This window comes from Gorilla gorilla, chromosome 3 (genome assembly GCF_029281585.2).
Source record: "Gorilla gorilla gorilla isolate KB3781 chromosome 3, NHGRI_mGorGor1-v2.1_pri, whole genome shotgun sequence".
Classification (NCBI taxonomy): domain Eukaryota; kingdom Metazoa; phylum Chordata; class Mammalia; order Primates; family Hominidae; genus Gorilla; species Gorilla gorilla.
This window is the reverse complement of record NC_073227.2, coordinates 8,175,317-8,190,703: the sequence shown is the minus strand read 5'-3', so window position 1 is coordinate 8,190,703 and position 15,387 is coordinate 8,175,317. Positions and strand designations below refer to the sequence as shown.

General features: G+C 46.0%; 1 protein-coding gene across 2 annotated transcripts; it reads right to left on the bottom strand.

Moving 5' to 3' along the window:
* Positions 1-357: 357 nt before the first annotated feature.
* Positions 358-15,333, bottom strand: LOC134756371 (MORN repeat-containing protein 5-like). 2 transcript variants are annotated; one of them, XM_063705150.1, is made up of 5 exons: positions 15,181-15,314; positions 9,414-9,513; positions 8,309-8,456; positions 5,464-5,575; positions 358-746 (listed from the first exon to the last, which is right to left on the bottom strand). In XM_063705150.1, the coding sequence occupies exons 1-5, from the start codon at positions 15,185-15,187 to the stop codon at positions 526-528; spliced, it is 588 nt and encodes a 195-aa protein (XP_063561220.1). In that variant the 5' UTR covers positions 15,188-15,314; the 3' UTR covers positions 358-525. The 2 variants fall into 2 exon arrangements, with proteins under 2 accessions (XP_063561220.1, XP_063561221.1); XM_063705151.1 differs by lacking the exon at positions 9,414-9,513 and having other exon boundaries at positions 15,181-15,333.
* Positions 15,334-15,387: the final 54 nt, after the last annotated feature.

Here is a 15,387-nt window from a genome sequence, read left to right as displayed (position 1 = left end):
TGTGGTCAACTCCCAGTTATTCTTCAGGTCTCAGCTTAGAAGTCATTTCCTCCTTGAAACCTTCTCTGACTAACCGCTTCGGGATTTGATAGCCCTTATTTGTGCTCCCACAGCATCCGTCCCACCTCTCTGGGGCCCCTACTTTCCCTTCCCACAGGACCATGTTTTTCCCTTCATTGTGTCTGTTCCATGATACAATTAACTGTTTATAGTACTTCTCTGCCACTTTTAGAATGCAAGCTCCACAAGGAAGGGGGGCTGTGTCCAGCTTTGCTCTGCTTTTCCCCCAACACCAAGCACAGTGTCTAGCATATATTAAGTGCCCATTAAAATCGAAGGAATGCATACAAAAATAAGTACCTTAATCCTTTCAGTGCGACATTTATGTGCCGTCACAGCTAGACCACGAATGTCCTTTTACCTCACTCTAGGACTATGTACAGATTTGCCAGCCACGAGAAGTCCAAAAAATAAAACATCCAGGTAATCAACTTTCATCTTCTATCAGCAAAAGCTTCTTTCTTGTCAAGTGTGTGCATACATTTGTACATACAGATGCACATACTTATATGTGGGTGAAGAGAAAACGTGCTGCAGTGTCGGAAGAAACCTACCTGTGTTTCTTAGAAAGCGGTTCCTATAGCCCTTGACTACCCTCGTGACTGGGTTATAGAAGCCATCTGCACAATCGTAATAGCCCCTGGGGATTTTTCTAGGTGGGTCCATATTGGTGAGTTGAGCCATACCTTGAAAGAACATAATGGGCAATTAGTTCACCATCAAGGTCAAATCCAAACCCAGTGTTCCCATAAGGTCCACTTGTGGCTGGTGGCTCATGTGACTATCTGGCTCCCCTGTTGAACTAAATACCCCCTACTCAGGGCAAGAAGCAAACCCAGCAGAAACAGTGCCCCAAAGGAACTTTCTGAACATGGCTCTTGGGAACAGGGTCTTGGGAACGAGACCCTCTGTCTTCTTCTTCCTTTGACCCCATCCTCCTCCATTTCTTCGGATACCATGACAAAGGGCACAGGTTCTGAAGTTAGACAGACGCTGAGAGTAAGTCAGAGTTGGCAAATGGATAGGAGAGCATCAGATCCAGAAGAGGGGTGGCATTCAAAGCGTGGGCAGAGGCCAGAGGCATGGATCCTTAAGCCCCACTCTGGAAACCTTGTAGAGCAGAGCACGTATGAAGGAGAACAGCAGAAAAGAAATGGATCAGGTGGACAAGGGGCAGGTGGTGGAGAACTTTGACTCTTGCCAAAATTACCACGGTGGCTGCCACTCATTGAATGTTTATTATGTGCCAGGCATTGTGCTCCTCTTTTATTTAATCCTGAGAGCAACTCTGTGGCTCCATTTTACAGATAAGAAAACTGAGGCTCAGAGAAGTTAAAGTAACTTTCCCAAGGTTATCCAGCTAGGAGGCAGTCCAGCTCTGGAACCTGTATGTTCAGGTGCCAACATCAGGAGAGGAGACAGCCTAGGTGCAGCCACAGGACCAGGGACACTGAGATCTCTGGGAGAGAAAGAAGATTGAGTGCACCTTTTAGGTCATGCACGCTAGGTATGTGTATCTTGAAACGCCATGGCTCAAGTAAAGGGAGAGGTTGGAATAAATAACTTCTCAGGTTCCTTCTAACTATAGTTGCTATAGTTCCTTGTTCTCTAGACTGAGAGCTGGATGCCCACTGAGCACACAGCACCACGCCCACAACCCAGAGTCTTGCACACAGTAGGAACTCTTGTGTTGCTTAATGACATGCCTAACCGTAACCCTGACACTGACCTGATCCTAAACCTAACCCCATATGTACTGGCTAATGACTACCGAGAACTTACTCCATGTCAAGCACTTTACAGCCATTCTCTCACCAAAGCCTCATGCCAATGCCCATCTCACAGATGCTCCAAGAGGTCACGGGGCACTTTTAACCCTCACCCTGCCTTACAGGCAGGACGAGTTGCCCTAACAATGCCAGCCCCGAGAGCAAAGTGTGGAGTGACAAGGGAAGGAAGTAGCTACTTAGAATCAAGCTGCTCTTCTGAGGGTCACAGGAGAAGTAGGGGAGAGCCAGGCAGGTTCGGGGAGAGCCAGGCAGGTTCGGGAAAAGCCACCACAAGACTGGCAGAGGCTTAGCTTTAGCAAAACCAGCCATTGTGTGAGAGCTAAGGCTTAAGGCTGAGGGCTTTTTGCCTACAGCCTTAATTGGGGTGAAGAGCCCATGGCAAAGTCCAGGCCTCCCATCATAACTAATCCGGGAGGAGTGATTTGCAAGGTTCTCAAGCTGCAGCTAGACTGGCAGCTCTTTGAAGGGAGAGATGATGTCCTCTTAACTCTGGTCTCCCTGGGTCCAGCCAGTGTCTGACATACAGTAGGAGCTTAGGAAATATTTCTTAATGTCATTGCCTTAACTCCCCTAAGCACATACTTCACCCTGCACTGTGATGTCAATATCATTATCCCTGTTTGACAATAACTCTTTAACGAGTACCCACTGTATGCCAGACAATGTGCTAGGGCCCTGCCCTCATGTTGCTCACAGCTTGGGAAGACGAGATGAACACTCACGATCCAAGCCCTGGGAGGAGGTCATGGCTGCTGTGATATGCCACAGGGAGACCTTACCTAGTGTGGGAATTCAGGGAAGGGGCTCCCAGCTTCAGGACGTTGAGCTGAGACCTGAAGGACGGGAAGGAGTTATTTGGGTGAAGTAAGAGGGTTAAAGTATTCCAGGCAGAGAGAATGGCAGGAAAAAGTGTGGTCTCTTTGAGAAATAGAGAGAAAGCAAGCATGGCAAGAAGGGAGAGAGAAAAACCGAGAAGGGTGGGTAGCCTAGGATGAGGCTGGGACATGAGCAGGAGCCAGAGAATGTCACTGTTTCTGAGAATTTGAAACCTTATCTTGAGGGTATAGGGAGCACTCAAGGGGCGGGGCGGGAGGGAGGCAATCAGATTCACACTTTAAAAGATGTAAGCGGCCGGGCATGGTGGCTCACGCCTGTAATCCCAAGTTAAGGAGGGAAGGTTGCTTAAGGCCAGGAGTTCTAGATGAGCCTGGGCACCATGGCAAGACCCATCTCTACAAGAAACTTAAAAAAAAAAAAATTAACCAGGAATGGTGGCACATTCCTGCAGTTCCAGCTACTTAGGAGGCCAGATCACTTGGCAGGAGGATCGCTTGAGCCCAGGAGTTCAAAGTTACAGTGAGCTATGATCATACCACTGCACTCCAGCCTGGGCAACAGAGCAAGACTCTGTCTCAAAAAAAAAAAGATGGAAGTGACTGCAGAATGGAGAATGACCTCAAGGGGGCCAAGTGGGGATCTCTGGACTCAGGTCATCAAGGGGAAAGATGATGGAGGGCTGGAACAGTGCAGTGGCAAAGAGTATGAAGAGAATGCTGCCTGGCACATGGAAGTGCTCAATAAATATTTGTTGAATAAACAAATAAAGTCTATATTTCAGAGGTAAAATCCATAGGACCATTGCACTTAGGGGGCAGGGGAAGGGAGGATTAGGCTTACCTAGGTGGATGGGCATGACATTCAGTGAGGCAGCCATCACGGTGGGGGTGACAATGAATTCAGTGCAAACAAGTTGAGAACGACCAATACAGGTGTCAGGGAAGCTTGATGCAGGGATCTTAGGCTCAGGGATTCTGATTTCAGTTTAGAAGCCGATGGTAGTTGAAGGCTTAGAAGTGTATCAACTTGTTCAGGAAGAGCATATAGAATGAAAACAGAAAATGCCTAAGCCAGAGAGCCCCGGGAACCTCAACGTGAATAACTGGGGGTGGGGGGATGTTGAGGAGGCAGTGGCAAAGAAGCCTGGGGATAGGAGGAAAATAGCAGAGTAAGTGTCAGGAGGGCAAAGGGAGAGAAGGCGGCTCACCCGGTCAACTAACTGACCCAAGGTCATGAAGCTGGGAAGGGAAGGAGATGGGGGTTTGAGCTCAGGTCTGCCTGACTCCAGTGCCTGGGTGCTTCCTGGAGGCTTCTGCCCTGACGGAGGTTGACTTGTGCAGGCTCATCCAGCTATAGACAGAGAATGCTAGGACTCAAACCCACAATTTCTGGCTCCATGCTCTGTCAACCACAGCTCATGGTCTCTCACAAGCTAAGTTGGGATTGTTTTTATAGTATACAGAGTTGTTTCCCCATCTGTCATTTTGGATATATTATCTCTGCTGTGCCAAAAACTACACTCTTCTTTTTTTATTTTTTTATTATTTATTTATTTTTTATTATACTTTAAGTTCTGGGGTACATGTGCAGAATGTGCAGGTTTGTTACATAGGTATACACGTGCCATGGTGGTTTGCTGCACCCATCAACCTGTCATCTACATTAGGTATTTGTCCTAATGCTATCCCTCCCCTCCCTTCGTCTTGAGGCTCACCTGACCTGGAACACGTCTCAAAATTTTAAGGTGCCACTCTCTGAATCCAGACTTATAGTCCAAATGTAGCCCTCCGTGATGAAACACGGTTTTTGCAGGGAGGTAGCATGATACAGAGGACCTCAGAGAGGAAGACTGGGCTGCCAGTGTGAGCTCTGCCACAGGGAACCATGTCTGAACTCCACAGCCTCAACCTGGAGTGACATGGGACTAGGAAGGCTGACTGGGCAGGGTCATCTGGACATTAGGGAGACAGGGATTACAGAGAGCCTCCCCCAGCACCTGATACACAAAGCACATGCTCTGTCAGTACTGCTTTCGTCCTTAACTCTTTCTTTTTAAAATATTTACATAATTTTAGTGTTATAGTAGGTACCACGAATAAGAACAGCTGACATGTACCGTGCACCCACATGCATTCAAGGCATTGTTCTAAACACCTGACATGAATTATCTTATTTACAACAATCTTGGGAGGTAGATGATGCTGTTGACCCCATTTTGATTTTTTTTTTTTTTTCTGAGACCAGAGTGTCGCTCTGTCGCCCAGGCTGGAGTGCAGTGGCGTGATGTCAGCTCACTGCAAACTCCACCTAGTGAGTTCAAACGATTCTCATGCCTCAGCCTCCTGAGTAGCTGGGATTACAGGCATGCCACCATACCCGGCTAATTTTTGTATTTTTAGTAGAGACAGGTTTCACTATGTTGGCCAGGATGGTCTGGAAGTCCTGACCTCAAGTGATCCACCCGCCTTGGCCTCCCAAAGTGCTGGGATTACAGGCATGAGTCACCACGCCCAGCTGATTGACTCCATTTTGAAGGGGAGAAACTGAGGCACAGTGGGTAAAGTCCCTTGCCCATGGTCCTCTGGCTAGCACAGTGGAGCTGAGATATGAGGACTGGCCTTCCTGGCTCCAGGACCTGGCTCTTTTGTATTCTTCTACGCCTGCTCAGTTCCTCTTCCCCTTTAAGTTACTTCAGTAGGACACAGTCCACTTATCCGAAACTGTCTTAGTTTCCCTCTCAGTTTGGGTATGAAGGAAAGGGTGGGTGCCTGGGTACCTGCAGGCTTCAAGCCATTGAGGATCTCTGTGTAAAACCTCCGATCATAGCCGTCGCAGTAATGCCAGTTCTTCTCATCATAGTGCAGCCCATCTACGAAGGTATATGTGCCCTGGAAGACAAGGAGCACACATGTGCATCTGAGGAAGCTGAAGGCTTTTGGCCAAGAGGTTCAGATATCAAGGGAAGTGGGGGCCTTTCTGATGGCTGCAGTAAAGAAGTGGTAACTATCACAATTACTATGGTTGTGACGACAAGAGGGAATGGGTATAAGTGCCGAGCCCTGTCCCTGCCGCTCAAAGTGGGTGAACTCACTTTGGCAGATGAACTTGGGCAGATGACCCACTCTCTCTGGTCCTTCATTTCCTCATTTGTAAAATTAAGTTAATGATACTGTACATAAAATAGGGTTGATTGAAAATTCAATGAGATAGCACACGTGAAGCATTTAGCACAGTGCCTGGCTGTGATGGTTGATTTTGTGAGGCAACTTGACTGGGTTAAGTGAAAGGGATGCCCAGATAGCTGGTAAAACATTTCTGGGTGTGTTCATGAGGGCGTTTCTAGAAGGGATTCGCATTTTAATCGGTGGACTGAGCAAAGAAGTTCCACCCTCACCAAAGTGGGTGGGCACCATACAATCCGTTGAGGGCCTGGATAGAACAAAAAGGCAGAGGAAGCGCCAATCCCCTGTCTCTGCTTGTGCTGGGACATCCATCTTCCTTGCCCTTGGACATCAGCATTCCTGGTTCTCAGGCCTTTGAACTCTGACTGGGACTTACACCATTGATCCCCCTGGTTGAGGCCCTTGGGTTTGGACTGGAACTACACTAACAGCTTTCCTGGGCCTCCAGGTTGCAGAGGGAAGATTGGGAAGCTTCTTAGCCTCCATAATCTTGTGAGCCAATCCCTAATATAAATCTCTTTCCATACATCTCTGTATATCCTATTGGTTTTGTGTCTCTGAAGAACCCTGACTGACACACTGACACAAAGTAAGCCCTCAATAAATGTTATTATTCTTTTATTATTATTATAGCTGGAAAGGTCAGAGCCATCAGCCACGGCCCTTTGTCCAAACGCATACATTCTGCCTTTGCTGCCTTACTGCTAAAGGAAGCCTCAGGATGTAGAAATTGCATTGGCCTGGGCATCAGGAAACATGGGTGGAAATTCCAATGATACTATTAATTCACTGTGTGACCTCGGGAAAGTCACATCCCCTTCCTGGGGCTTAGACTCTCCAAGCTATAAAACAAGGAGCATTTCTTAACCTTTTTTAGGTCATGAGTCAGGCCCCAAGATGCTCTTAGTGAAACTGATGAAAGCTATAGATGCTTTTCCTGGAGAAAAACTTAGTCCCCTTTACACAGAAATTTCTGTATATAAATCAAGAGGTTTCAGTGACTCCCTGAATTCTATTCATGACTCACAAATACCAGGGGGTAAGAATCCTTGGATTAGGTAAGTTATAATGATAGTAGCAGTGATGGTGGTAATAAGAGCTAACACTTATTGAGTGCCTCTTGTGTGCTGGGAACTTAGCAAAGTGTTCACATATATATATTGAGGTGCCTTGTACTATTGTGGTAGGCTGAATAATGGTCCCCCAAAGATGTCCCTGTCTGCTGCAACCTGTGAGTATGCTACTTTACATGGCAAGAGGGATTTTGCAGATGCAATTAAATGAAGGATCCTGAAGTGGGAAGATTATTTGGATTATCTGGGTGTGCCAAATATGATTGCAAGGTTCCTATGAGAGGGAAATAGTAAGGTCAGGGTGAGAGAAGATGAGATGACGATGAAAGCAGAGGGATGAAGGGTGGCGTGATGATGAAAGCAGAGGTCGGAGTGATGCGTGGCCATGAGCCAAGGAATGCAGGCAGCCTCTAGAAGCTGGAAAAGGCAAGGAAACAGGTTTTCCCATAGAGCCTCTGGACGGAATGCAGGCTTGCTGACCTATTTCACACTTTTGAGCTCTAGAACTGTAAGATAATACATTTGTGCTGATTTCAGACTAAATCTGTGGTAACCTGTTATAGTACCAACACATAACTAATGCAACTAACTGTCCTGAGTTGATAGGTGAAGAACTCTCAGGGAGGTGAAGTCGTGGGCCTAAGGCCAGGCAGTAAGTGGTGTAACAGATGCAAACTCATCATGGCCTCTCCACAGATCCTTCCAGATCTAGAGGGAGAGGATTCTAGAGCCCTGGGAGATCCAGAAGCAGGGAGAAATTAGCCGGGCATGGTGGCACATACCTGTAATCCCAGCTACTCAGGAGGCCTAGGCAAGAGAATAGCTTGAACCCAGGAGGCAGAGGTTGTGGTGAGCTGAGATCACACCACTATGCTCCAGCCTGGGCGACAGAGACTCGTTTTCAAAAAAAAAAAAAAAAGGTCAGGTGTGGTGGCTCGCACTTGTGCACCTGTAATCCCAGCACTTTGGGAGGCCAAGGCGGGTGGATCACAAGGTCAAGAGATTGAGACCATCCTGGCAAACATGGTGAAACCCAATCTCTACTAAAAATACAAAAATTAGCTGGGCATGGTGGCGCATGCCCGTAGTCCCAGCTACTCGGGAGGCTGAGGCAGGAGACTCGCTTGAACCCAGGAGGTGGAGGTTGCAGTGAGCCGAGATTGTGCCACTGCACTCCAGCCTGGTGACAGAGTGAGACTAAAAAAAAAAAAAAAAAAAAAAAAAAGTTGGGGGAGTGGGGGAGAAGCAAAGAGCAGAGTGAATGGAACGAGGTGGGCACCAGACAGGGACGATGGGGCGCCAGAGGGTGAGGCTCTTCTTGCCCGAGGATCTCTCCTCCACAGCACCCGCCCCCCCAGCTGATCACCTTTATGGCCAATCCGTTTTCCCAAATGGCGTCGTATTGGCTTCCACTGGGGAGGTACAGGGTTCCTTCGCCGTGAAACATGCCATCCTTCATTTCCCCAACATATATTGTTTCGGTAGGGAGGATGTACTTGGCTTTGCCCTCCATCCTGTAAAGACACAGGGAAATCACTGAGCCCTGTGTGACAGCTGGAGGGTCAGAGCTGGCAGGCAACAGAGTGAGCAGGAACCCCGTTCTCAGCATTCTCATCCTTCTCATCCCAGCAGTACTCTGCTGAAAACAAAATTTTTGTTTTGTTTCCCTCAAAAGCTCAAAAACGAAAAGAGGGGAATAGAGTTTGCTCTGTTCATTCTCCCCTTCACCTAGAGGCTCACTCTCACCTTGGAGTTCACACTGCTCCCTGAAATAAACCCCCTTAGTAGGCCCAGAGAGTGTAGAGATGTGCCCAAAACCACACACAGTAAAAACTGTGGACACTAGAGCCCAGGTTTTCTGGCAGCTGGTTCTGTGATTTCTCTGTCCCCCATGACCAATCCATCCTTGCCTATTATGCCACAAGTGGAATATTAGGGAAAATATGAAATTTAGAGACAGGAGTAAGGGTTTGAAGCTTACCACCATTATATATATATATATATATAAAATCGTGGATATTGATATTGTTTGGCTGTGTCCCCACCCAAATCTCATCTGGAATTGTAGCTCCCATAATCCCCACATGTCATGGGAGGGACTCAGTGGGAGGTAACTGAATCATGGGGGTGGGTTTTTCCCATGCTGTTCTCATGATAGTGAATAAGTCTCATGAGATCTGATGGTTTTATAAAGGGCAATTCCCCTGAACATGCTCTCTTGCCTGCTGCCATGTAAGATGTGCCTTTGCTCCCCCTTTGCCTCCACCATGATCGTGAGGCCTTCCCAGCCATGTGGAACTGTGAGTCCATTAAGCCTCTTTCCTTTATAGATTACCCAGTCTTTGGTTATGTCCTTACAGCAGCATGAGAACAGACTAATACAGATACTTTCCCAAACCTCTTTGCTTGTGCCTCCCTCCCTTCCTTCCCTTCCTTCTTTCCTTCCAAACAGATATTTACAGAGCACCTACATTTTGTCAGGGACTATGCTGATGGTCCAACTTGCTGAATACAACACAGATTCAACAGTGATCAAGGCAGATGCAGTCCCTGTCCTCGGGGGCTCACAGTCTAGTGGGCGACAAAATTGAGTAATTATACAATGTGTGATAAGTGCTATGCAGGAGGAAGACAGGCTCATACAGGAGAACAAGGCAGGGACACCAGCTTGACCAGTTGACTAGCTTCTTTGTTTTGTTTTTTGTTTTTTTCCCAAGACCAGATCTTGTTCTGTCTCCCAGGCTGGAGTACAGCGGTGTGATCATGGCTCAATGCAGCCTCAATCTCCTGAACTCAAGTGATCCTCCCACCTCAGCCTCCCAAGTAGTTGGAACCACAGGTGTGCCCCACCACGCCTGGCTTATTTAATTTTTTTTTTTTTTTTTGTAGAGATGGGGTTTCCCTATGTTGCCCAGGGTGATCTAGAACTCCTGGGCTCAAATGATCCTCCTGCCTCAGCCTCCCAAAATGTTGGGATTATAGGTGTAAGCCACTGCACCGGGCTGACCAGTTTCTTTATGGGTGAAATGGCTGCAATTAATACAGGTAACATATAACGATTTTCCTAGTAAAGGGCCTGACATATAGTGAGTGCTTAATAAATATGCTTTCATTCATTCCTTCTCCATTCCTCCTAACAGGCTGAAGGCTCCTCTCCTAACTCTGACCTTTTTAAGGCTTTTGCTAGTACCTCTGTCGGGATGCGTAACACTTTCTATCTTGTTTTGTAATTAGATATCTTATCTCCGGTATTTAAGAAAAGCTTCTTTAAAGGAAGACTTTGGTATCCTCAGCTCCTAGAACCACTAAGCAGGGGCTTCATAAACATCTCCTGAGTAAAGAATGAAGGAAACAGAAAGAGTAGTCAGTGAACAGAGTGGATGACAAAGTTGTTGAGATAACTGAGTGAGACGATGGTTGTGAAACTATAGCAGAATGCCTGGCATAGAACAAGAAATTGAAAACTATTTCACTTTTATTCTAGTGCAAGACATGGGGGGAAGGGAGAATTCCTCTTCTCCTTCCCTCCTGTACTCTTTGCTTGAGCTCACATCTATCATTTCTAAGCACCATCTCCATATTCAAGTTCTACACCCTTCTCTGAGGTTAGACCCCACCCCTTTTCTTACCTCGAACTGGACATCCCTGTTGAGACCTCTCACAGACATCCCCAACTCGCCTAAAACAGAATCATCTCCTCCTCCCCTAAGCAGCACCTCCTTAGAGTTCTCTATTTCCATGAATGGTATCAGAATCCTCTGGTTCAAGGCCAGGAGCTGGGCCCAGGGCTGGGGCTGTAAGCCATCTCTGGACGGGACTGGAGCCAATCAGCTGCCAACTCCTGGCAGTAAAATCCCCAAACCTCTCCTACATTTTTCTCTTTCCTGCGGCTTCACTGCTTCTGCCTTGGCCCAGGGTTCTGCTGCCTCCTACTGGGACAACTGCAGTGAGCTCTGAGCTGATCTCCCCATCTTCACTTTTCCTGCTTCCCTCCTCTCTGTCCCTCCTTCTCTCCTTCTCCTCCCTTCTTCTTTTTCTCCTTCACTCTCTCTCTCTTTCCCTTCCTTTCTCCCTCCTTCTCTTCCATTTTAAAAAATTCATTCAAGGCGAAAAGCCTGCCTTCTAAATTCAAAGTAAGTTAAAAAGAAGAAAAAAACCACTTTATAGTGAAGGCTTCAATCCATAATAAGGATATGATTTCCAGATCTCAAATACCTATCAATTAGCTGGGCATGGTGGCGCATATCTGTGGTCCCAGCTACTGGGGAGGCTGAGGTGGGAGGATCGCTTGAGTCTGGTGGGGTGGACATTGCTGTGAGCCAAGACTGCACCACTGCACTCCAGCCAGAGCCCTCCAGAGTGAGACCCTGTCTCAAACAAACCCCTCAAAACCTATGATTCATTCATTCATTCATTCAGCCAACATTTACTGAGTCTCTACCACACATATGCATTATGAGGAGAGTTACAGAGATGAAATAAGTTTTATTTCCTGATGCTTGGCCCTACCAGGATCTATCAGTGGTTCCTCCACCACCAGAATTGTGCACGGTATTGAAATTTCTTTGCCAGAGCACAGACCGCCTGTCCAGCTTCCCTTTGCATAACTCCTCTGGGCACAACCCACTCTCCTGCCAAACTGAACTGCCAGCTCTACTCCATACGTGCCCTCTGGGCTATTGCTCATGCTGTTCCCTCTGCCTAGAAACTTCTAGAAAAAGAATTCTTCACCTTGCATCTCCAACCACCTAAATCCTACCCAACCTTCAAGGCCCATTTCAAATACTATCTCTTCCACGAAGCCTTTAAGGACGGCTCCGACTGTATGTGGCCTCTGAAGGGCCCCAGCAGCAGGGCTCTATTGTAGGAAGCACGTGGGCTTTACAGTCTGATCGACCTGGGTTTTAATACCTGCTCTGCCAAATGCTAACTGGGTGACTTTGGGCAAGTTTACTCCGAGCCTTACTTTTCCCATCTGTAAAACAGGATAACGATATCTATCTCAAAGAGTCCCTGTGAAGAGAAGATGCAGGCAAAGCCACCCAGAGCACATTAGTTACTACATAAATGCTATGGGCGTCCCTTCCTCCCCTGTGTCTGTAGGTCTCTTCTGGCACTTACCTTGTGGTGCTTTGGAGTGGAGTTATCTAGAACTCCATTGTGCGACTACTCCAAAGAAACCATAATATTGAGGTCAGACAGATACTACATTAACCTTTTTTTTTTTTTAATATTCACACGTGGTACAGGGAAATCATGTCTCTTTAAAGGTTTTTTTTAAAGTAGATTTATTGAAGTGTAATTGACATACAATAGGCCACGTGTTTAAAGTGTACAATTTGACATGTTTTGACATCACCTGGGAAAACATTATTACAATCAAGACAAAATATCTACTCCCCACAAAAGTTTCTGCATGCCTTTCTGAAATACTTCCTCCTTGCCCCTGACCACAATCCTCATCTCTAGGTGACTACTGATCTACTTTCTGTCACCATAGATTTGCATTTTCTAGAATTTTACATAAATGGAATCATACAGTATCTACTCTTTTTGTCTGGCCTCTTTCACTTAACATAATTTTTTGAGATTCATTCATGTTGTTCTGTGTACCAATAGTTCACTCCTTTTTATTGCTGAGTAGTATTCCAATGAATGGATATACCACAATTAGTTTCTTCATTCCCCTGTTGATGACATTTGGGTTTGTTTCTAGTTTTGGTTATTATAAATAAGGCTGCTATGAGTACTTGTATACATGTCTTTGTGTAGATATACACTTTCGTTTCTGGGGTAAATACCTATAAGTGGAATGGCTGTTTAACTTTTCAAGAAACTGCCAAACTTTTCCAAAGCAGTCGTACCATTTGATGTTCCTATCAGCCATGGAGAGTCTACATAAACTTTTTAAACCAAACGTTAAATATCAACTTCCTACTGTATAGAGAGGTTACTCTATTCATTTAAACTCCAAGAGGAAAATATCCCCTCCCTAAATTAAAAAAAATCGATTGAGTATCTACCATTTGTAAATAACACCCATATATGATCATTACATATTCCTTGAAACACTGCTGCTGAATGTGCATTGCTTTCCCATTTTACAGATGAGGAAACTGAGATATGGATGGTTGATTAAGTGTACAACAAGCAAATGGCAGACTTGAGCCCAGGCCTGTCTCATGCTCTCATTACATGCTGAAATTTGAGATGCCCCAAATAGAATTCTAGTTAACTGTTGTTAAAAACACAAAATCAATACAGAATAACACATGTCCAACTTATGAAAAGAAGTATAACAAGTGAAAAACTGCTGACTTCTTGCTAGTTATGGGAAATTGGGAAGCCCTGTTCAGGTCTGGGAATCCCTATTGTGGTTACAGAGGTACCAGACAACCTCAAGCAAAGCCCAAATTCCTAGGGCCAAAGCATGGAAATGGCTGATTTGGCACAAAAACCCAATGAAAATACACAGAAGGCCAAAGGCAAATGGTTGAAAGCCTTCCCTCTTTTACCTTGTCTGTGTGTTTCTCTCTCACCCATATACAGCCCGTCAAAAATTAATGTAGTTTCTCAACTTTTTGTGCCTGAAATGCCCAATACCCCATCTCTATCTGCCAAAATTCTACCACCTTCACTGTAGCAGGGCCTTGTGAAAAGTAAGAATGTGGTTTGGACAGAGGATTGGGTTCAAATCCTGACTCTGTTACTTCCTAGCTGTGTATCCATAATGGTGGGCCAGTCATTTTGCTTCTCTTAACTTCTGTTCCTTTATTTGCAAGGTCAGCCTGAACTATCTCACTGAGTAGTGAGAGGGAGTACACACCAAGCACCTCTGCCACTTACCTGCTGAGTAGGATAAGTGTCTCAAGCCCTGTAAGGGTCACCTTTGTTACCTGGAAAGATAATAACATCTTCCTTGCAAAATTGATGTAATGATTAGAGAGATAGCATCCCATAGCATTCCTACCACCCTCTCTAGGAATCTATCTCCTATCCCTGTCCAGACCACAGATCCCTCTTTCCTATTAACTCAAAATGCCCTGGAATTCCACCAACTTGTGAATACAGAGCCCCAAGGTGGGAGTGCTTCACAGTCCCGACAACTAGCACTGGTTCAGCAAACCACTTCATATCGTCCAGCCTTGGTTTCCTCAGCTATAAAAACAGAGATTCCACTTTCTTCATCCAGGGTGGTTGGCAAAAAAGAGTGGCCACCTCTGTGTTTCCTCTGCTTCTCTCTACTACAGCTCTTATCACACTGAATCGCAGTTATCTGTTATGTCTACTAGTCGCATCATGTTTGAATGAACTTTCTGAAGACAGGGATTGTGCCCAGAGTCAATTCCAGGGCCTGGTACTCGGTAGCCACTCAACATTGTTGAATTGCTGGGCACGGTGGCTCATGCAAGAGGATCACTTGAGCCCAGGAGTATGAGACCAGCTTGGACAACATAGCAAGACGCCGTCTCTACAAAAGGCGTTGAAAAATTTGCTGGGGGTAGTGGTGCACACCGGTAGTCTCAGCTACTTGGGAGGCTGAGGCGGCAAGATTGTTTGAGCGTAGGGGGTCGAGGCTGCAGTAAGCAGTGAACAGGCCACTGCACTCCAGCCAGGGCAACAGAGCGAGATCTTGTCTGAAAATAAAACAAAAACGAGAGAGAGAGAAAGAAAGAGAGGAAGGTAGGAAGGAAGGAAGGAAGAAAGGAAGGAAGGAGGAAAAGAAAAGAAAAAAAAACTATTGAATTGTTTTTTACTACTAGTCCACTACAGTGATTTTTGTATAAAATCCTCTATAATAATCCCTAGATCGTGAACTCCTCCTGGAAGGAAGCGACCGTGTAGATTCAGATTAGCCAGTCTCTCTTCCCTAATCTTCGTGTTTGTTTTTATAGCATTTACCATTATCTGTAATTATTTTATTACTTATTTGTTTATTGGCAATACATCTCCAACTGGATTATAAACTCCCTAAGAGCAAGGATCTTGACATTTTAAATATTCCTATGTTTAAAACTGGCAGATAGCACACACACACAGTCAATGCACACACACATATAAGTATATATGGAATGAATGCATCTCAGCTTTGCTGCTTGTTAGATACAGTCCTTGAAAAAATCACTCGGGCAAGTTTGTGAAAGTGCCTGGCACAAGGTGTTTCGCAGAAGCAAAAAGCCGTCTTTTTCCAGTCACAGCTATTCAAGGTATAGTAAGTGAATCAAATGAGCCCCTTACCTCCCATCTACATATTCCCCGATATATTTGCTCCCTGTGTACTCCATGGCGCCTGTTTTTAGCTTCCAGCTGTTAGGATCCGGAGTCTCAGTGGATACGGCATCACTATGACAACCTGGAGGGGTGGGCGGAGCCGAGTCGAAGCCCCACCCCGCTGGAGGCCGAAGAGTTCTCGGTATTGCGCACGCTCCCTCGCTCGTGGTTGGG

Bases quoted from the DNA above. Each gene is read 5' to 3' on its own strand.
- LOC134756371 (XM_063705150.1), bottom strand. The intron at 8,457-9,413 runs GTAGGTGCTCTG...GTGTCTTTACAG, and splicing joins AGCATAGTCCCTGACAAAAT to GATGGAGGGCAAAGCCAAGT. The intron at 747-5,463 runs GTACCCAGGCAC...TGTTCTTTCAAG, and splicing joins CAATGGCTTGAAGCCTGCAG to GTATGGCTCAACTCACCAAT.